Source organism: Hippocampus comes, unplaced genomic scaffold (genome assembly GCF_001891065.2).
Source record: "Hippocampus comes isolate QL1 unplaced genomic scaffold, H_comes_QL1_v1.1 scaffold23, whole genome shotgun sequence".
Taxonomy (NCBI): Eukaryota; Metazoa; Chordata; class Actinopteri; order Syngnathiformes; family Syngnathidae; genus Hippocampus; species Hippocampus comes.
This window is the reverse complement of record NW_017806066.1, coordinates 87,854-109,540: the sequence shown is the minus strand read 5'-3', so window position 1 is coordinate 109,540 and position 21,687 is coordinate 87,854. Positions and strand designations below refer to the sequence as shown.

Genomic DNA, 21,687 nt, shown 5'->3' with positions numbered 1-21,687 from the left:
ATCTGTTACATCAGCTCCAGTTCTGTTTTTAGTCCAAATGGTTGGTTTTCCTTGCCACTCATCCCATCAGTCACAGTCCCTTCGGTGAAAACAACTATTGAGATGCTGACATTTGTATCTCACACTTTAATTTAAAAAAATACATATTTCTTTTGTGTGGCTGCTCTTGTCATTTGTTATTTCCATCAAAGCAAATGTGAATATATATATATGTTAAAAAAACCTCCCCCTTTCTCCCCATCTGTTGTGTAATTCAATCAGAGAGGCAGTCAGCAGCAGGAGGAGTGACTGATGATGTTTGGAGCGAAATGCAGGGAAATCAGACATAACTTATGAACAAAAAAACTCTCACAGCTTTTGCACACACACTCATGCACGCACACACACACACACAAAAAAACCTTATTCACTTTTATTGGACAGTCTTTGATTTGACTGTTTGCATTTGATAGAGAGTGATAGAAGGCTTACAAATGTGTCGTCATGACAACGTCGGAAGTGAACAGCGACAATAAGCATATCCCAGAGATTTTCAATGAGCTTTGAATTTGAACTCTGGTGGGAAGCGTATCGTTTCTAATGCTCCTGAACCGCTCTTGAGGCCCTTTTAAACCGCACTCAGCACAGTGCGGCGCGCTGTCGAGCAACCCAGTCACTGTGTGTAAAGTGAGCTGCTTCTGAGAAGGCACAGCAACCTCCATTCAATGTACTCGGTTGGTTGAAAATGGTCGAAATGAGCGATTTTAGCTCCAAATAAAATATAGCACAGGCACACGTACACTTGTATCACGTCGCCTCCTCCTCATTATGACCAACTTTACAACTTCCAAAGCGGTGGGAAAGGGCACCGAGCTACTTCCTGTTCAGTAGCTTAGCAACCGGAACCAAATATGGGCAAGCTTACGCCGGGCCATGCCGTCCGTCCCTGCACCATTCTGCCTCCTACCAGCGCTCTGAGGAAGCCTACCATGATCACCTTGAAAAAAAGGCTCTGCTATCTGGGAAGGGAAAAAAATGCTCCTTTGTCTATTTATTTTGCATTACGGTTACAGTTATGTATTCATTTAACGAGAGCCTCATCAGCAATTCATCTCATTTCGCACCCGATTGTCAGCAACTGAATTTATTGTAGAATTTAAGATCAATGAGACGGTGTCTTCCATCTTCTAATGAGGCATATAGGAAGAAGAAATGTTGGTTCTCCCGAGTTATTGCCCTGACTTTCCTCTTTCGAGCACACATCAACGTGTTTTGCGGAGGAAGTAATATTTTGCTGCTATGACCACGAAAGGACAACTAGAGATGGCGTCCGCAAAGCTGCAATTCTATCCGATTTTTCTCCCCGAGGCGTCTCGGAAGCCGCCAGAGCACGGTTAACACGGCACCGACTCCGGCTGACAGCATGTGAATCCTTCCACTCTGCCTCTCTGCTCCTTTGTGAATGTGCAGTGGTGTGGATGCAATCATCTGCTCCCCTCCTCTGCCAGCCTCGCATATCAACACACAAAGCTGGGCGAGAGAAAGACAGGCTATCAAAGGGGTTCCGTGTGCATTCGTGTCACTCGGTCTGCGCCGCCTCGCGCTTCGGAAACCGCCGAAGGAAGCGGGGGTTGAATCGTCATCGTTTCGTCATCGTTTGTGCCCCTTGAGAGACACGTTAACGCAAAGAAAGCGCCATGAAGAAAGCTTGAGCCGCAAACCCCGGATGCAAAGCCATTCAAACGCATCGTCAACAAACAGCGACGTCACATCACACGCATACGCACGGCCACGACCGCATGCGGTGCGGAGGGCGGGCTGAGTGGCGGCAAACTGATGACGGCTCCCCAGATGGCGCCAGCTGTGTGTGTGTGCGCGGGCACACGCGTGCGTATGTGGACGGGATGTCTGGCCTGAGTAGGAGCAAATGACTTGCGGCAGGATCGAGCCTTCGCGAGACCCTCACACATCGAAGCCAAACCTTTACGTTACTCTCCACATGCAGGTACCTCTCGGCGCCACGCGCCCGCTTATCGCCACCGTCAACCCGCACTCAACACACAAGCGCAGCTGCCATGTGAGCGTCATGTTTAACGCTTGATGACAAACTGGTCTGGGCTAACGTCGCGCGGGCATCCACCTGTCCCGCACTTTGTCATTACTACCTAACTTGAGTTTGCCCAGTTCGTTTTCTGTTGTTGTTTTTTTTTTTTTTTTTGCCCGTTGACCTTTGCACTCAGAGAGCCTCAAGATGGGCATAGTGACCTTAGCAACACCATCCAACCCGGATGTGAACAGTTTGCAGAAAACAGCATCAAGAGCCGCTTCATCCTTTCGAGCGTCGAGGAGTGAGGTTCTCTTCTGGCTACACAGTTCTCCGCGAATGTGCATCTATTATGCAAAAGCCCAATTAGCATGACTAATGAAAACATCTTGTGTTTGTTAAAATGAGTGACTCAGAGAGATTCTTCAGGAATAACAGTTTTGTTCACGTCGCATGCAGACACGTCGAAGAAAGAAAAAAAGGAGGATTTATCCCATTGTAAGATTTCACAAAAATGACGAGCTCCAATCAATATCGGCCCACACCAAGGGGCGGTGTCACAGCATAGCAGTCATACTCAATAAATTGTTTGATCGTCTACCAATCTCACCACATCTTTACAACTCGGTCCATCGGTCATCAAGCTGTTGATCTTTTTTGTGTGCGCGTGCATCGGAGTCCCGCTACTTTACCATCGATATCGAATAATCCACATCAACTTTGATTGAATGAAGGCATGTATTTCACAGTGGAAAAAGTACCACTAAAATGAAAATGTGACCCCCCCCACCCAAAAAAAAAAAAAAATGGACATCTAGGTAATGAGGTACCTTCTGCCATCTAGTGGAAGAGCATTTATTTGTTCCGCCTGTCATTACACGTCACTGGCATAGAGAGATGGACAACGAAGCTCTTACAATATAATATATATCTATATACACATCATATAAGATATAGTGTTTGGAGTAAATCAGTAATTTTCAAACCAATAAAGAAACTGGATCATTTCCAAGAGTACAGCTGATTGATGGCGGCTCACCACACACACAACTGGTTAGGAATCACTGATCTCTCTCGAGCAAGACTGTGTTGCCCACACATTGGAGTGGGATGTGGAATGTTGCTGGACGCTTAAGTGCTCTGGCTGAAAATAATCAAGGTGGAGCAGAGTACCATCGGAAGCAAAGACTGTATCTCCTTGCGCATCTACATCCCTTGATGCACAAGTCGAAAGCCCGAAGCTGTCATTTGCAAGACCGGGGTCAAACCAATCCCACCCACCCCAATTCTGCTGCATGACATTGTCGTTCGAGCTCTCACTGCTCACCGTGTGATGCGCACACCTCGTAGAAACACCTGCAATCCCGTGCGACTCTCAAGATTTTCCAGCCTCGAAATGAGACGCTGGCGCGTGAAGTTCTAGTAGCGAGTGAATGAGAAGGCAATTCCTTACTTGCTTTCCCTGGCCGGGGCCTTTGCAGCAGCTTCTGCACGGTGAGCAGGTCCTCGGTCTTGACCGCCTGCAGCAGCTCCTGGTCCTTCCCCATCTTCCGCTTTGAGACGTACTACTCCCGCGACATGTTCCGACGGAGGGGCGCTTCAGGCCGGGCTTCGCACGCGGGGAGCGCGCCACGACGAGCCTCGACTCCCGCCTCCTCCTCCCCCCTTTCTTGGTCCCCGGCTAGACGGGAGCCCCGGAGCTCTGGCGTACGATGGGATGAGACGGGGCAGAATATGAAGGGGAGAGGGAGGGGCGCGTCGGGATGGAGGGATGCTTTCGTACTCGCAGCCCCCCACCCCTCCTTCGCTAGGTGCAGCGCCGAGAGATGCGCTCGTCTCCGGTCCGGAGCTGCTGGGCCGCTCGGAAGCCCGCGGCCGTCGCGAGGTGGCGGACGGGCCACAGCTCCCTCGCGCCGCGACGGAGAAGGAGGCGGAAGAAGATTCCCCGACTGCCCAAACAGCGGCGGCCTTCGTCGAAGACAAATTTACCGCATCACGTCGAGGCGCGGAAAGTGCGACGAAGCATGACCGTGTCAAGCGGCTCTCTCGTGCTCTGCGTGGCGTCTGCCGGGGCCGCTGCAGCCATCGTTCCGCCTGCGCTCTCGCTTTGGATTTAGAAACGCTTGCCCCGCGTGGGGGCACGAGCAGAGAAAGAGAGAGAGACTGTGAGTGCGTGCGTGTGCGCGTGTGTGTATGGGGAGGGGCGGCAGAGGGTGGGGGTCGCACCTTACAGCTGTGCCAGCTCGAGGCGCTAATGCGCTCGTGAGTCGTGCTGCGACGAGGGGGCGGAACCTATTTTCGACCCCGTTTGTTACGTTTAGGCTTCTCTTGTTGTTCGCATAAGCGCCAGCGATGGACCAAGTGGATGCCGACCATACGAGGTCGCAGCTGCCGTTTCCAGCATCGGAATCACCGCAAGATGCCAACACAAGATGTGTCCTATTTATTTGATTTAAAACCAGAGATGGCGCTACGTTTACAGTTTGGGATTTAACTTACTTTTGACTTTTCTTGAGTATATATATGAACTGCAATTTCACTCCATTATCGAGCTGCATTCTGGTCGATACTTTTATTTCTCGTCTATTTATTAATTTATTGCTTCCGCAATCGATTTTGGGGGACGTGCCCGTCCGACTTCCGGCTCGGGCACTGTCCGCCAATCAAATAGAATTGCCTGAGTATTCACGAGTCTCTTGACTATCTTTGACCTACAAATCGGCATTTTCCAGGGAGTGAGCCACTTTCGAAGGAAACGTGACTTTTTGCGTCATGTACACTGACCTGGAAACCACCGGTGCTATGATTCAAAGGCCGCCCCATGAAAGAAGACCTTAAATGAAGACACACTAGAACACACATGGTAGACATTGGAAAGAACAGCGGAATCTGCTTGAGTCGTGCCTCATCACACAGTACTGAAAAATAATACGCTGTTGCATACGGTATATGCTAATTGCCATACAAACCTGCACTTAGCCAAGATTTAAATGCGAAACTTCTCTATGTGCAATGCAACCACCCACCATTTTCAACTGGCATGCCCCTTTCTGTGTGTGTGTGTTCAAACAGTGGGCAGTAAGCAGTGCATGGATACTGTTCTCTGCCTCCCCCGCATCTAGCGAGTTATGTAAGAAAAAAAGTAGCAATTGGAACACTTGGAAATACATTAGCTATATATTTGTCCTCGTTAATGTGACTCACCTCCATGAAGCTTCATCCGTGACTTTTAGTGACTATCCATTTTAACAAATGGTGGCTTGAGTGAATGATTGTGAATGAGTAAAGACTTAATGCACCCAATACCGACAGAATATAAAAACGTAGATTTGCGAATAGTATTTATTATAAGCCTAAATCTTCTTCTTGGCCCGCTTCCCTCCACCGTACGGAAAATGAGAATGCTGCTAACTTTGGAACCAATGCTGCTTTGTTCGATCGTCACTTTTTTTGGCGGGGGGGGAATGGCTGAATATTGTGAAAACGTTGCTCAGCTGGCAACACTTCAGACACAAGTTGTAAGCTCCTGCTCGCTACCTCGCTCGTACTTGCATCCACACATGTGCACCTCATGTGCTGCATGATGTAATAGCTCTGTCACGGTAAACGGTGATCTTCTTCGACGCGTGTTTGAAATAATGAATGTTTTTCTCCGATATTAAAATTTCAAACAAGGGAAAAATGTCAGAAAGGAGGTATTCATTGAAGCACACTGCCCTCAAGTGTCCATTCCTGAAGCGCACACACACCTTTTGGCTCGAAAAACTGAAGGGGTTTTTGTTGGTGATTTATAACTACACCACAAACCGCAAAACATCTCCTGCGGTCTGAGTCATGCTTGCATCTATTACCTTCTCCAAAATAAACGGCTTCGTGGCATGCCGGCTGCAATTTATTGTCTACGAGCGTACCTGAATGCGTCTTCAGCACTTGCCTTTTCCATACTGATTGGTCGAACTTATCGGTCCTCTCAAACTAATCGGCACAAGCGGATGGACTAAAGAGCGACCGGTTGAAAGGGGCTGGAGGGCAACACAAACGAACCCTGCTGGTCGCAAGAAACTGTAACCGAAGCCGACGAACTGGTAAGAAGTTGAAATGCGCTTTGTTTCGTGTTCACCGTTATTACTACCGTGACCTGGTCACGACAAATGCAAATCGATGGTGCATTCAAGACCGTTGACGGCTCCATTATCTCCGGCGCGTGTTTGGCGTTAGCCGACGTTGTCGCTTCACCGCTAAGCCTTAGCATCATTTGACTTTTGTCTTTAAAACAAAATTGACCGACATAACTTAATCTCCTTAGTGGTGTTACATAAGGAAGAAAACGTTTCATGTAAACGGTAAAACGCGGTTGCTAGGCAGCTAGCTTAGCGCCACCGAGGAGCTAATGGCGCGCCTCTGATAATGAATTAAGATGACTAACGTATTGGCACGAGACGAGCACAAGACGTTGCCAGATCCGCGAGGCACCTCGTTAGCATCACAGCTTCTCTCTTTTTCAATATCGCGTATATGATTGTATTCTTGGTCGATGTGTTATAGGGAAGTAACCTCATGTGGACTGGAAAGCAGTTAAAACCAACCGCGACGTTCCTCGTTTATTTCCATGAATGTGAACTGTGGTTACTCCAACGGCAAATGAGTGAAATTGTCTGAATGTTAGGCAGGTTGTGTTATCAGTCTACTCAAGTCCCTCCATGCTCGGCGTCGCTCGAATATTAAAATAGCCGCAGGGTGTATTTGTATTTCTTTATTTTGACCAACGGACTGTGTTACCTCCAGCACTGCAAAGTCACCTGATGAACTTGGTTTCAATCATTTCACATTTGTGACCGCTACTATCCAATCACTTCTTAACTAGTATTTGTAATAAACACAATCTTATTGCAGTTTTGTTTCGCCTTCAAGAGTTTGTGACCGATTCCCACTGTTAACGAGTGCTTAAAGCAAGGACAGGGATGTCCTCCTCGAAGCTGGCAAGGCTGATCATTGAGCTCTGAGAAGCCTGATAAGGATTCTGATCATTTGAATCGGGAAGGTTGAATGAGGGAGACAACTAAAACTTGCTGGGTAAGTGGCCTTCAAGGACCGGGGTTGGACACCCCTCGCCTAAAGCCTTCCTAACTCCACTTTTAGTGCTTGTCAAGTGAAAGCCGCGATTTGTTTCCAAATACCTCATACATGTTTGAATATACTTGCTGAAATCACATGCAAAGACGAAAACCTCTGTGGTTCTGAATTGTTAAGCTAAAATTTCCAACTTTTTTTGTTTGAACAATTTCTTTGTTTCTTGTTTATGTGGGTGTGACTATAACTGTGCTGCAATTTGGTGTCCAGCATGAGTCGCCCTCCCCCACTCACTAAATTAGAGTTTGAGCTGTGAAGTAGTTCAGCAACTGGTCAGCCATTACATGACGTCCCCACTAATGAGTGTCCAGGCCCCGTCACACTGCACTTAACGGAGTGCAGCAGGCATCGACGAACCCATTCGTTGAAATCAGTGAATATACGACTCGGCGCGCGCCGAAGTGCAAATACGCCGGGGTCCGCTCCACCGTATCATAAAAGTGCTGCGCCGTGCTGCGTCGGTCCCGCACTACCCGAGGGTCCTCCGAGCCACTTGACTCAGCTTCTCAGTTTTCACTCCACGTCTGGACTTGTCAGCTGTGAAAACAAGTGCCGCTTGTACTCAGAGACCAAAATTGTGCCTGAGTCTTTTTCCATATGTATCAGGCCAGCTCAATACCTAGCGTGTCGCAACTGTTCCCTTTTCGAAGAAAAGGCAGCCAAAACATCAGCCGTTTTGTCAGAATAATGCCTAAGACTTCTTTTAGACAATCTCATAATGATTCAAAGTGAGGTTGTATGTTTGTTTGTGTCATGCAACGCACAACTGCAGAGACCAGGAGCGTGCCAATACTGTCTGTCTGTGAAGTGCTCCGAAAAACCATTTGAGACCGCATCCCAAAGTTTCTGGGTTGACATAAAACTTTCTGCCACGTTCAAGAAAACCGTTTGAGCAATGATCAACAAAACGTCTTGAAAACATTTCCATTTCAGCTGCTAGGCATAATAAATATGGCGTCTCTGTGTTCTATATATCGACGAGTACTGAAATTTAAGTCCTTGAAGTACTCAGCCTGAAGAAAGTGGTACTGGTACACTGAAAGGGGCCCGATAAGGTTTGTAAAACAGCCTTCAGGTTGGTGGCCGTTTCATCCGAGTTGCAGCAGATGAGCCCGAGAGTCGACTCGAGTCGTTTTGTTGAGCGCTAACAAAGTCTTTGCTCCGCCCTCTGTCTGTCGTGTAGGAAGGACTCAGCGCGGCGTGGGTGCCTCGGGATCCTCTGCCTGAGTGTGTGGAGACTAGCGGCCCAAACCCCAGCGACATGAACCACACCAAGGGCGGCCTGGTCATCTTCACCGCCAACTCGCACCCGTCCAGCCGCGAGTTGGGCAAGAGGATCGCCGAGTGAGTACACGACCGTTTGATCGTATGATCCGGCGCCTCCTTCATCTCAGAAAGAGCGAGAAGGTGGCTTCTTGTACGGAGCCATGCGTCACTCTCAAGCTTCCTGTAAGCAGTGCTCGCATGCGCCTGAGTCACCGCTTCTGGTCGGGTCATCGCGTGCCGTGTTGACAGTGCGCGACCACCAGCACCGCTTGCAGCGGTGCCAACACTTCACCATCGCAGTGACGAGTCAGCAAAGTGGATGCAGACCGCCGTCAGACGAGCATCATTCCCCCCCACACACACACACACAGTTTGATCCAAGACGAACGTTTTTTGAAGCTTTTATGAAGGGTTAGTTTTGACATCTTTAGCTATATGTATTCACAGAGCTGCGACTCGACCAACACTCACAAAGCTTAACTCCGCTCCCAAGGACGTGGGAGTTCAGGAATGTTTGAGAGAACAACTCTCGCACTTGACTCGGCTCTTGAGGCGTCGACATCGCGTACGGGGCTCATTCTGTGTTGACAGTGAACACGAGATGCACACGCTGCAGGCTTCCTAGTCAAGTTTTCCCAAAAGGGGCTGCTTACATTCATTTCGACTCTCGTCAAATTTCAAGTTCAAACAAATTTGTGTTTGTTTGGACGGGTAGCTTCTTTCAAAATAACAAAGGCTTGTAAGAAGTCATTTCACTGAATGTAGTTGTTGTAATTAATGGGAGCTCTTTCGTTGTTTTTCTTTAGCGAGCTGAACTTCCCATGTGACAGCTTGTTTGTTATAAGACTCCACATTGTAGCCTGATTAAAAAAAAAAAAAGTTAACATTTCTGTTTCACTTGTGCTTAAGGTTCCCCCCCCCAGTATCAATTAGCATACTTTGCAAGTGACTGGTCTTGTTTTTGGTCCAATATTTGCACATGCTCGTAGCGGTACATCCGAATGCCGTACCGCATTACGTCACAGTGTTGTGTCTTGCAACTTGCATGACGAATCAAGCTGTTGTTGGCCATAATATTATTATTGGACATATTTTGGCTGCACTTTGTACCACTTGCTCAGCTTGTTCGACCGCGAGTGAGCGCAGGCGGCCCCGCTAGCAGGCATGTTGCAACTAGTCGTGCCTGTGAGCAAGCCGCTCTGAAATTTGAACCACCGTGTCGAAGCAATGGCCAGAGTCCCGGTGCCGGACTGCATGGAAGCACTGCCGTGCCACGGCCCAAAAAGTAAGCAGAACTCCGAGTCTATCACAGAGAAATGTGAGCAAGCACTGTTATCAGCAGGAGCTTCTGATAGGCAGCAGCAGATGTTTGAACGCTCAGTTGGCGAAGCTGTCAACATGGTGAGGGGGGGGGGGGCATAGTTGTGTTTGGCGACGTGTCCGCTACACTCATTGACAAGTTTAATTCAGTAGCTGGCTGATGAGGTGAAAATGCCAGCGAATCTTGATGGCCGCTCGCAGGAAGGAGTGCGTAATAGTCGAGTGGATGTTACGCACCGTATGCTGTTATTTATCGTGGATCATGTTTTCTGCCCCATAATGACAACTGAACGACTTCCATCCATCCATCGTCCGAACCGCTTAACTCTGTTTGTTCTCTCTCAGGCGATTAGGGGTGGAGCTCGGCAAGGTGCAGGTGTACCAGGAAGCCAACCGAGGTAAACGAATGAATGGAAAAAGTGTCGCTATCATGTTTCCCACATGACTCCGGGAGCGAAATGTTTCTTGCTCTCAACTTTGTGTTGATGGGCACATTTTTCGAACGCGGACATCTGCATTTCCACACAGAGGGGCTGTGTGTTTGTGTGTGGGAGGCGCCGCCCACTCCTGAAAGGCATTTGGAGGCCTCGCTCTTATCTTCTTCCCATGTCCTCTTGTTGTTCCCATAGAAACACGTGTCCAGATCCAGGAGTCCGTGCGAGGGAAGGATGTCTTTGTGATTCAGACCGTGTCCAAGTACGAGCCAACTCCTAAATTAAATTTAGGACACGTCCTCCTCATGCTAAATGTGATCTTTTCTTTCTCTTTCTTCTTCTGTCTCGAACCCTCCTCATGCTAAATGTGATCTTTTCTTTCTCTTTTCCTCTTCTGTCTGGAAACCTTGGCCGAGCAGAGATGTGAACACAACTATCATGGAGATGCTCATCCTGGTGTATGCGTGCAGGACATCTTGTGCAAAAAGCATCACGGGCGTTCTCCCCTACTTCCCTTACAGTAAACAGTGTAAGATGAGAAAGAGGGGCTCCATCGTCTCCAAGCTTATTGCCTCCATGATGTGTAAAGCAGGTCAGTCGTATGCATTTGCGGCGTCGAGAGGATGAGAGCAGCGCGCAACAGCTCGGAGGGCAGATTGATTTGCACATTGGCGTTATGAGCCGTCGTGTTGTGTAGGTCTCACACACCTGATCACCATGGACCTCCATCAGAAGGAGATTCAAGGCTTTTTCAATATCCCAGTAGACAACCTGAGAGCGTCGCCTTTCTTGTTGCAGTACATCCAAGAAGAGGTAAAATTGGCATCAGCAAATCTCATCTCGCCTTACTGTATGTCTTACAGTGCCAAGTGTCCTGGTCATATTGATACCGAATCCAAAGAGGTGTTTTTGTGTCTCGACCTGCATGTACATTTTTGAGGCGATGCCTGATGGGGGAGCTGTGACTTTTTCCAAAGAGGTGTTTTTGTGTCTCGACCTGCATGTACATTTTTGGCTGATGGGGGAGCTGTGACTTTTTTTTTTGTCTTCTCCACATAATTTGGCCTTCCAGATCCCCGACTACAGGAATGCTGTGATTGTGGCCAAATCCCCAGCTTCTGCCAAAAGGTCGGTTCATCTCTTGTCAACTGCACACAGTAAAACCGTCATCGATGTTGGCTCATTGTACTTGAAATCCACTCAACGGTGAAGGCCAAACCCCTTTTATAACATTGCAGTTATATACGGTTCAAGCCTGTTGGCTGAAACCAAATATTGTCACTGCTCTCTTGGTTCATGCGTGAGTCGTTTTGGTTCAAAGTTGGCAAAATTCCAGCCTTCCAATGTTCTTTCTTAACCCCATCAGTTTTTCGACTGCCCCATCTTTGCTCAACCAGCAAAACAAAAGACGTTTGTCTCCTCCCGGCGAGCAGGGCCCAGTCGTTTGCCGAGCGCCTGCGTCTCGGGATCGCCGTGATCCACGGCGAAGCTCAGGATGCCGAGTCGGACCAGGTCGACGGCCGACACTCGCCGCCCACCGTCAAGACCACTGGAGCCATACACCCGAGCATGGAGATACCATGTAATGACAATTACCGGTCGCACCCTTCTTTTCGCATTCTTGTGATGCGCTGAACTTGTTGAAACGATTCGTTCTGTCTCTGACTGCACTGCTTTCCCGCTAGAAACAAAGTGATCAAAGGTCAACTGAATGACAAAGAACTTGTCATGTGTAAAAGTTGCACATTCCATTCCCATTCTGTAGTAAATTGTCGGCCGTAAATCTCAAACGATCAAATATCACAGCTTTTAAAAATGACAGATGGGCCAGCTCATTTGCGCATGAGGTAAAAATCTAATTGACGGTGGCTGCAAAACATGACCTGGAGCTCCTCGACTCAATCCAGCACCGGCTTTTAACCACACACGTGTGTGCTAGGCCAGATGTAAGAATGGGGCGGGGGGGGATGTCCGGGAATCGGCACAAATGAAGTCCTTCATTCTTTCCTTGTAACTTCCAGTGTTGATTCCCAAGGAGAAGCCCCCCATCACCGTGGTCGGAGACGTCGGCGGCCGCATCGCCATCATAGTCGTAAGAAAGGAATCCCTCTCGGGCCGATCCAGGTCGGGTCCAAGGCAGTCTTACCCACCCGCTCCTCCCGCAGGATGACATCATCGACGACGTCGACAGCTTTGTGGCGGCGGCGGAGACGCTGAAGGAACGGGGGGCCTACAAGATCTTCATCATGGCCACGCACGGCATCCTCTCCTGTGACGCGCCCCGATTCATCGAGGAGTCCGCCATCGACGAGGTGCGTCCTTTTGTCTTGACGGCCCGGCCGCTTCTCCTTTTCACTCCCGGGCGTTTGTGTGGCCCCCCCCAAAGGTGGTGGTGACCAACACGATACCTCACGAACTGCAGAAGCTCCAGTGCCCCAAGATCAAGACGGTGGACATCAGCATGATTTTGTCGGAGGCCATCCGACGCATCCACAACGGAGAGTCCATGTCCTATCTTTTCCGCAACATAGGGGTGGATGACTGAACGATACGCGTGCGTACACACACACACACACACACACACACACACACACTGTTACATGCCTTTTGCCTTGTCAGACCTCAAAGCGTGCACTGGATGTAGACACGTGCACACGCCCATACACTGATGTCCTCCATGTATTTTATTTTATTTTTTTAACCTTACTGTAGAAGCAACGTACACTCCTCACATAACTGGAGAGAATTTGGGCCTTCACCCGAATGTCCCTAAATCTTGAGAGTGGTCCAGATGACTGATAGACAATTTCTCAAAGTAGTGCTTTTCTTCCCGTGTCTCACCGCGGACGTGTTCCACGTCCTCGGTTTGCCGCTTGTCCCAAGTAAAATGACTGTTCTCTTCGTAGTCTCGCTCCCGTGTTTCCACTCCATGGCAATTGTTTGCATTGCTTTCTTTCTTCACGTCGTTTGTAGTATTTGTAGTTGGGGCAAAGCAGAGTATTCGAGAAATTCGTCTTTGTCTTAATTCTCCGAGCAAGTTTATTTGTCAAAAAATGTTAATCCTCCTCAAATCTTCAGTGTTTCAGCATTTAGAGCAATATTAGCATGTAACTTTTTATTTTTATTTTTTTAATCCACTCAAAGACACGCAAGTCAGCTGGGGTCATAGCAGCCACTCGCGTCGGGTTTCGAGCTAAAGTTTCTGGTCAATGAGTGAGTTGTCTTCAGGATAATTGTCAGCGATGAATGTCCTCAAAGAAAGATTGTACCACACACTTGCCGGTGTCTGTGGGCAGGACACTTGCAACACACACGCACACGAATACGGTCCTTCGCCATGCAGTCAAGTCATTCAGGACGGATCTTGTCCTAAATCAGGTTTTCAACGAGTCTCGCTCTGCGGCTTGAAAAGCATCCTGCTGCTATTCATTTGAAGTCTTTTGGTCAGTTCCTGTTGCTTTTTGGGGCCGATGTACATGCTACTGATGAGTCCTTCCAGCTCGATAGAATGAGAATTGTGTGCTGTTGCCATAGTTACAACCGGGGTCAAATCTGCTACTTGCTAAATTTGAACTGGAATTAATAAACGCTTTTTTCGTTTTTTGGGTAACGTCTTCTGATGTTACAGAAGTAATGCATGACTTTATCCATTTAACACTTTGTGCCATTATCTGCTCAATAACCTCGTGTTTGATGATCTGCAATGTCAATGAAGCGGATGTCAATTTGTCCTCCTTTCAAGTCAAATGTTGTTCTTTCACCTGAGTAAATATTTGTAAAAGCCTGTCATTGATAATCTGGTGAAGGGTAATTGATCCAACATCACCGCGATCAGACACCTCTGGAGTTCGTCCTCAACACGTTTCCATCAAAGAAATACAAAGCTAGGACACTGACACTGTTTTTCTAGCGAACATATTGACTGAAGCGGGTCTTAGTCACTTTGCCAGATGAGGTCCCAAAACTGTTTTGTATTTATTTTCAGCGCTAACTGAATAAACGTGAAAATGAAGACCACTTGCCTTTAAGTTCATTCACATCACTATATATGCCTGTCTATATAAATATACAGATAGAGACACACACACACACACAGTCTGCTTATTCACAAACATGGCAGACCTTTTCCCACTTCCTTCACATTCATGGCCAAGATAAATGGTAAAAGAATACATTGTATGTGTTGTTGTAGTTCCACATGTTTATTGAAATGCTGATAAACAGGTATCGGTTCAGACGACCGTGGTGACATCCGCTCCCGAACGGACGCAGGCGCAGAGGTCACGCTTGTCCCAGTCACACTGTTTGGCACCAACTCGTAACTAGCATTCATTCAGCAAACTACATGGCACATCTCTTTGTTCTAAGCCAAGCACAGAGGAAAAAAAAAAACATTTGGGGATTTGGGTAAAGAAGCACGATGACAGCATTGTACTGTAGCATTTTCCTGCGTTTCGAACCTTGTTTGCATCTGCTTGTTGGACCGACGCAAAGCGTGGTCGTCCATGTTCGTCGCGATCGCAGGACAAGTTTTCCAGTTTTACTTCCACCCTGAGTATTGACACGTAATATCGGCCAAAGACCTTTTGAATTCCGATACTATCGTCGTCCTTCGCCCTGAAACAAGGCACTTCACACATTCGCCTGCTCCTACAGACCCATTCGGTGAGCGAAATACTCTACTTTGATTCGATGGCAAACATTTGAATGCGTTCGTGTTTGGGCGTGATGGAGGACGACGTCGGTCTGACGATAATCGATTGCAACTCGAGTGTGATGCGGAGAAGCCGGTGTTGCTTTTGGCTGGAAACGTGCCTTGTTTTGCTTCTCGCGAACACTGAGCAGACGTGGGGGGGGGGGGGGGGGGGGGGGGGGGTTGTGAAAGTGTGAATATGGAAAGCAGTTGAGCATCGATTCCATGTCTTTGATATCCACCTTAAGGACCGTTGTCTCATTGGCGAGGATGAAGAACTTCGCAGTATCTTCATGTTAGAAAGAGGAGATGGAATCCGATGCTCAAATGGCTTTCCATTCATTAAAGCTATGCAAAAAACTTTCAAGGCAAAAGGAGCTAACAAGGCAAATCAACTGCAACCTTTGCTAAAGAGAGTGACAATCTCAAATCCAGTCAAGAAGCAGAAGTGCAGCGATAGATTTTTAAAAAAACTGACATTTTTTACATACACTCAACAGATAGATCATGTTACCAGTGCAGGATCTCAGCATCCGTACAGGAAATTACTTGAGTTTGTGCGCAGCGTGAGGCTCCAGCTGTGTTCTAATTAAACGTGCTTTCCAAATACACAACACAAAAGATGGGAGAGGAAGCCATCTGGCAACGCGATGCATCAACTGCTAATCCCACCGTTGAGAACATTGGATGGGCATAAACTCGCATTTTGTCGAACTAAATACTCCACATCACATCAAACCGTAACATTATAGGCCACAAACGTTCACCCGGTGGCTTAAGTGTCGTAGTGTGAGCATTTGGAAACGAGGGAAGCCTCGACGTGAGCTACAATGGTTCTGCAAATTATTCCCATGTCTGTGTGACGACTTTTTTGAAACACTGAAAAAACGTAACACTGAGCGAAGTTAGCTGGGATAGGCTCCAGCTCACGCTGATGGATGGAACAAGATCTTGACTCCGGTATCATCTAAAAGCACTTTCAAGAATTGGCAACTACTCGGGATGAACTTGGGGTCTAGCTAACACGGGCTGACTGTTTTTTTATACACAATACTGTCACTCCAAACTGAAGCTCACTCCCCAAAAAAGGGGATCATATTTTGCTACCCAAACTCCTATCTCACTTACTAAATAATACTATCATCAATGACTTGATGATCACAATCAGGTCAATATGATGTGACTCAGAAAACGACATTTGAAAATGAGGACATTTCAAACAAGTATGTCCACTCCGAACTTTGAATTCAAATTTGAGCTAAATATTGTATTCCCACATCCAGTGGTTAATTCACAGCATTGCAAAATATTACCTTGAATTGACTTGAAAGACATTTATGTCTCCTCTGGTTAATTTGGTTGAAGGTTTCTTTTTTTTTTTCCGGACAACGGACAAAGAGCTGAAAATACATACACAGCATTTGAAGACCCTAGTGGGCACTTAAATTATTATTATTATTATTGTCTGTTCTTATTTTTGTAAATGTTTACAAAAATAAGAACAGACAATAATTATTCAAATTCATTATTTTTTTAAATTAATTTACTTGAAGTCAGAAAAGAATGTTTTTTTTTTTTTAGAGTAAAATATTTTAAGTTATTATTTAATGAAAACAGGAACATCCAATATGAATACCTCAAGACTACGGATCCAGTCTGAACTTTTTGTTTTTAATTGATGTATAAACTGTAAAACGACCGTGATTGTATTCAAGTAGCTCTGTCTCAATAAAATGTACTTCCGGTAAACCTCCGATATGTTTCTGGTCCATTTGGCCCTCTCCAATGGAAGATACTGTATGAACACATTTGTAATCCTAAATCAAGAGGCTACAGATGTGCCTGTAAACACACAGAGAAAACACCAACGCAGACGGTAAAATCTCCATAAGCACTTATTAGACTATTCACACCCTGTTTGCCTGTTGAATCTTGCCCCTAAAAAAAAAAAAAAAAAACGTCGTTGAGTTGTACAGATTATCCTGTACGTTAACTAGTCGTGGGAAAAGTTTCAAATATTTCTCTCACACGCTGACAGTCCATTTGAACGGGGGCGTAAAGACTTTTAGCCACAGTAGCTTCCTTTGTTCACTGTATTGTTTACTGCATTGATAGTGTTTCTGGAAATAAATACATGCGTTAAAAGTCTTACTACCGTGTTTGTTTGTTATTTTCTTAATTGTAGAAATCATTTTGGCGATGGGGCCTCCTTTTTCGGTGGGGGGTGCACGTGCCTGCTCATAACAAATCTGGTGGATACAAACAAAGTCGCCACCTCCCTGATCAGTGGTAGGTTTTGGTGAGGTTCTAAAAAAAAAAATCATTGATTTTTCCAGATTGGGAAAAGCCAATTAGGACAATTTTGGAGTGTTCAGTGAACCTAATATGCATGTTTTTGCCATAACTGTGCTACTTCAGGAAGCGCATTATTCTTCTACATCTGTGACATTTCTGATGTGATCCTTGATGCCACAGAAACTTCGCCAGGGATGTGTGAACTTATTTATTTTTTAAATTTCAGCATCCACCACAAGTCTTTGCTTAATTTAAGACTTTTAAGTAGACGTTAAGAATATTTACAAACCGGGATGTCCTACTGAAAATGCAAGTGTTTACCCGATTCCTTCGCTGACGGAGAAATAGACTGACAATTCAGTTTAGTACGCTTGTAGGCTTCTTTGACGTTTCCTTCAATGTTAACCGACAGGGCAGAATCCGGGTTCGACCCTCATCACTTTTGTTCTGCGGGCATATTCGCTCTACTCGTATTTCCGGTACGGGTGGCATCGCAACCACCCGTGGAGCTGAGAAGGAGCGCGGCAAGAGTCTTCGGCCAGACGTCCCCCGTCGCTCTGGAAAAGCACTTAGTGACGAGCCCGCTTCGCTCTCATCCTGCGCGTCGGACGCTTTTCACGACGGGGGCAACAAAATAAATCATCTGGAAATGGAGCGCGGGGAGGCTGAGTCTGGTTTCCTTGTCGATTGCCGAGACAGTTGCCAGGAAGACACACAAGGAAGATTGTGAGTGTCACACAAAGTGCATTCTGGGATTGGTGATAGGCCATGACTTCCAAAGCGGAGGTTTCTTTTTCTCTGTTGTCCTCCTCCTCCTCCACCTCTTCTTCTGCGTTCCACTTTGTCAGCGTCCGTCTGCTTCCCGCCGTTGTCCGCCTCTTCTTTGTGCGAGGCCTCGCTGTCTTCCTCCGCTTGACGCTGAGCCGCCTCCTTTTTCAGGTACTCAAGTTCCCTACAAGGCACGCGCAAACAGACACGGACACATCAACGAGATCTTGCCCTGGCGTTGCGGAAACGCATCAGGTTGGTCCTTCCGCCCTTACTTCTGCTGATATTCTTTGATCATCCTCTTGGCTTTGCTGTACTTCCTCTCTAAGGTTTGGTATTGAGCCTGGGTTTCCTTCAGGTGTTCATCCACTGCCTAAAAAAACCCCAAAACAAACACACAAAAAAAAAAGTCACACACGTACTAAATTAGAGACAGCAGAAATTTCAGGGAAAAAAAACCCTCAATGAAAAACTGGACCAATTATTTAAAATCGAACAAATAAGGCTGTCACTTCAGTCTCGGTCAGAGCGGTTACTGTTTCTTTGCGGCGTGTCTCAAAAAAGCAGCTGACCGTTGGGGCCCCAGCTGCTTTTTTGAGTGTCAATGTCTGATTTCCATGGGTTAGACCTCTTCTTCTGCGTTCCACTTTGTCAGCGTCCGTCTGCTTCCCGCCGCCGCTGCGCGCGATCGCCCGAACGACGATCCGTCAGTGCGAAGGCAGAGCGCCGCGTCCTCCCGTCACGGACGGGAAGCGGAGCGGCCGGCGCTCTAGGAGGGGTTGGGGGGCTTCAGAGCATCCACTTGGATCTCCAGGTCGCTAATCTGTGGGAGCAACAAGTCAACCTCACTCAGACATTTTCAATCCAAACTTAGAAGACGTTTGACAGGTCAAATCTATGAGACCTCATACACACCTTCTCATTCACAATAAAATTGTAACACACACACACAGCTGTATTGTTTTTTTTTTTTTTTTTAAAGAAAGAAAAGTTATCAACGTGACTGACTTTTTCCTGCAAGTTGTCCGCCTCTTCTTTGTGCGAGGCCTCGCTGTCTTCCTCCGCTTGACGCTGAGCCGCCTCCTTTTTCAGGTACTCAAGTTCCCTACAAGGCACGCGCAAACAGACACGGACACATCAACGAGATCTTGCCCTGGCGTTGCGGAAACGCATCAGGTTGGTCCTTCCGCCCTTACTTCTGCTGATATTCTTTGATCATCCTCTTGGCTTTGCTGTACTTCCTCTCTAAGGTTTGGTATTGAGCCTGGGTTTCCTTCAGGTGTTCATCCACTGCCTAAAAAAAACCCAAAACAAACACACAAAAAAAAAGTCACACGTACTAAATCAGAGACAGCAGAAATTTCGGGGAAAAAAACCCCTCAATGAAAAACAGGACCAATTGTTTAAAATCGAACAAATAAGGCGGGGTTTTGGTTCTGAGCTCGTTTGTTATCATTCGGTATGATTCAATTCGTCACCATTTTTTTTTTTTTTTTGTCCATGCAGGCATGTTTCAAGAGTTTAAAAAAAAATCCATTGAACCACAATTCAAAAGCACATCAGGTTTAGTGTTTTCTTTCTTTGCCGGACAATGGTCTTTTTTGGTGAAGAGAAAAACTCTTACCGAGCCGACAGTCTCGGCTGTCACTTCAGCCTCGGTCAGAGAGGTCACTGTTTCTTTGCGGCATGTCTCAAAAAAGCAGCTGACCGTTGGGGAGGGGTTAGAGCGCAAAAGCAATGTCTGATTTCCATGGGTTATGTTTCCTTCAATGTTTATTGGTTGTTTTTGTCAAATTCAACTTATTTCTATGACGACTGTGGATTTTCCTTTCACGAACAGAGCCGTACGGACCATTTTGTCCACGCGTATCTTGTAAGGGTCATGATTCCTTCCTCAATTACCTTACACAGAGATTGGGCCTCCATCCAATAACCCTCCAGTTTCTCCATCCTCCCTTTACTGTCCCGGATGCTTTGTTCCAGCTGCGCGCGCTCCATTCGCCAACGCAACTTCTCTTGCTCTGCGTGAGCCAGCTGTGGGGGAAGTTTGTTATGGGCGAGGCAGAAAATCAGGCTGCGGTGGCACAAATGTCTCGAATGCAACACGGACACCGCTACGTCTCGATGTTAAGAACTTGAAGGGGCTCTCACCTTCCTCTTCAGCAGCTGGATCTCGGCCTGGGTGACCGCATGTTTGATTTGAAGCTGCAAGGAGATGGAGAGCACAGGATACCAGCGGCTTTAAACGCGCGACTGATGGGCAGTGCACATTTGCAAGTAGCAATGATGCTAACGCCGTATGGAGGATCATCACTTCAAAATGAGTAGGTGTACATTATATTCAAATACATGAGATGTATTATTCTCGATTGGTCCATTTCTTAATAGTTCATTGTATTATTTGTAGTCACATTTGTTGTACTTGAAAATAAGACTGTTTGAAATGAATGAAAAAAAATCTATGATCATAAACTTCCTTACTATAAATATCATTGTTGTCAGTACCGGTGCTTGAAAAGTGGCAATGAAAAAAAAAAAATGGGTCGCCGGTCCGCGAACAGCATGTACTTGACTCCACTGGTCCGTGACGCAAAAAAAGTTGGGGACCACTGGTATAAGCCGCACAGACCGGCCTATTTTCCATTACGTTAGCAGACTGACATTAAAAATTGGCAAAGTGGTATTTTTCCTGACCTGACGTTTGAAGTAGATCGTTAATCCTCAGCCTGTGAATAGTCTCATTCGTCCAGATTATTGAATTCTCTGGCCATTGAATCGAATGCATCTGAACCGTTCTGGAATCCGCAGACGTCTTTGAAGACGTTTGGCCTCTCATCCAGGCTCAGGTTTATCTCCAGCATTTGAGTTCCTTTCCGAGTCCAAGATGGATTATCATTTCTCTGATTCTAAACATCTTTCATACTTGGCTTTCGTTTGGTACATGTTAGAGTGCGCCGAAGGCAGCTGGCTTCATTTTCCTCACAATCGTGTCTTGCTGAATCAAAATGCACATGCGCGCTAAGAAGACGCTCCATTTGGGAAGGAAGGGCGGGCCAGCAGTCAAATTTCACGGCAGATTTCTGATCCCTTTTTAAGTGTGTAAAGCGACAATAACTGCTTTGATTCAAAGAAAACTTCTGAAATGTTTGGGGCTGTCTCTTGGGGCCCTCGATCGCCCCCGTTTGCCTAATCATGGTCGTCTGCCGTCAACTACTTTCTTGCCTCACCTTGTGCTTTTATCTGCAGTTTTAAGCAGTCAACAAAACTGACTATGGAACACAAACACTAAATAGTCCGACTATGAAAAACCAAAGAAACACTGCAGGTGTGAACAGACGTTTTCCAATTGTCTCTTCTATTGTAATACTGTAATTTGACCACCAGATGGGGGTATTCCTGATTTTTAAGATTGGTTGCTCAATCTGAGGGGAGGCTGGCTGCTTATTGCCGCACTTCTAGTCTCGCCTGTGTTTTTAAACAGGAAATAGAAATATATTTTTTAAATCAATATAAATCACAGGCCAGGGAACTAAAATTGAAAAGACATTTATTAAATCATGATTTGCTTAGATTACTCTTCTTCACTCTCCTGCCTCTCCTGACTGCACGTCTGTGGTTGTGTTGCAACATGCCGGGCAGCACTGAGGTCTATTGAAAGAGATGCAGCTTCATCAAGAGCAAAAAGAAGAGGCACAGCAGCTTTTCAAATCAGCTCCAGTAATATTCATTCTTCTTCCTAAAGAGCAGACAGATTCTAC

At 46.6% G+C, this 21,687-nt stretch overlaps 3 protein-coding genes across 11 annotated transcripts in view; 1 reads left to right on the top strand and 2 right to left on the bottom strand.

Moving 5' to 3' along the window:
* The window catches only part of caskin1 (CASK interacting protein 1), a 44,452-nt gene extending 40,570 nt beyond the window's left edge, over positions 1–3,882 (bottom strand). For all 8 annotated transcript variants that reach the window (XM_019893469.1, XM_019893472.1, XM_019893471.1 and 5 more), the window contains exon 1: positions 3,477–3,882. In XM_019893469.1, coding sequence (XP_019749028.1) covers positions 3,477–3,570 — 94 coding nt within the window. In that variant the 5' untranslated portion in view covers positions 3,571–3,882. The remainder of the gene's footprint in view (positions 1–3,476) is intronic.
* A 1,958-nt stretch (positions 3,883–5,840) lies between these two features.
* On the top strand, positions 5,841–14,190 carry prpsap2 (phosphoribosyl pyrophosphate synthetase-associated protein 2). Of its 2 annotated transcripts, XM_019893479.1 has the most exons (11): positions 5,841–6,108; positions 8,337–8,497; positions 10,085–10,137; positions 10,369–10,435; positions 10,593–10,765; positions 10,871–10,986; positions 11,246–11,301; positions 11,607–11,755; positions 12,195–12,265; positions 12,339–12,485; positions 12,560–14,190. In XM_019893479.1, exons 2-11 carry the CDS (start codon positions 8,415–8,417, stop codon positions 12,716–12,718), a joined length of 1,074 nt encoding a protein of 357 aa, XP_019749038.1. In that variant the 5' UTR covers positions 5,841–6,108; positions 8,337–8,414; the 3' UTR covers positions 12,719–14,190. The 2 variants fall into 2 exon arrangements, with proteins under 2 accessions (XP_019749038.1, XP_019749039.1); XM_019893480.1 differs by lacking the exons at positions 5,841–6,108; positions 8,337–8,497 and adding an exon at positions 9,490–9,704.
* Positions 14,191–17,091: 2,901 nt separating this feature from the next.
* Positions 17,092–21,687, bottom strand: part of LOC109529989 (neurabin-2-like) — a 21,899-nt gene continuing 17,303 nt past the window's right edge. The window contains exons 7-12 of the mRNA XM_019893462.1: positions 20,081–20,168; positions 19,832–19,963; positions 19,126–19,223; positions 18,938–19,034; positions 18,558–18,752; positions 17,092–17,973 (exon numbers count right to left, since the gene is read on the bottom strand). Coding sequence (XP_019749021.1) covers positions 18,699–18,752; positions 18,938–19,034; positions 19,126–19,223; positions 19,832–19,963; positions 20,081–20,168 — 469 coding nt within the window. The 3' untranslated portion in view covers positions 17,092–17,973; positions 18,558–18,698. The remainder of the gene's footprint in view (positions 17,974–18,557; positions 18,753–18,937; positions 19,035–19,125; positions 19,224–19,831; positions 19,964–20,080; positions 20,169–21,687) is intronic.

Bases quoted from the DNA above. Each gene is read 5' to 3' on its own strand.
- prpsap2 (XM_019893479.1), top strand. From the start codon at position 8,415: ATGAACCACACCAAGGGCGGCCTGGTCATCTTCACCGCCAACTCGCAC. The intron at 10,436-10,592 runs GTACGAGCCAAC...TTGGCCGAGCAG, and splicing joins GTGATTCAGACCGTGTCCAA to AGATGTGAACACAACTATCA. The intron at 12,266-12,338 runs GTAAGAAAGGAA...CTCCTCCCGCAG, and splicing joins GCCGCATCGCCATCATAGTC to GATGACATCATCGACGACGT.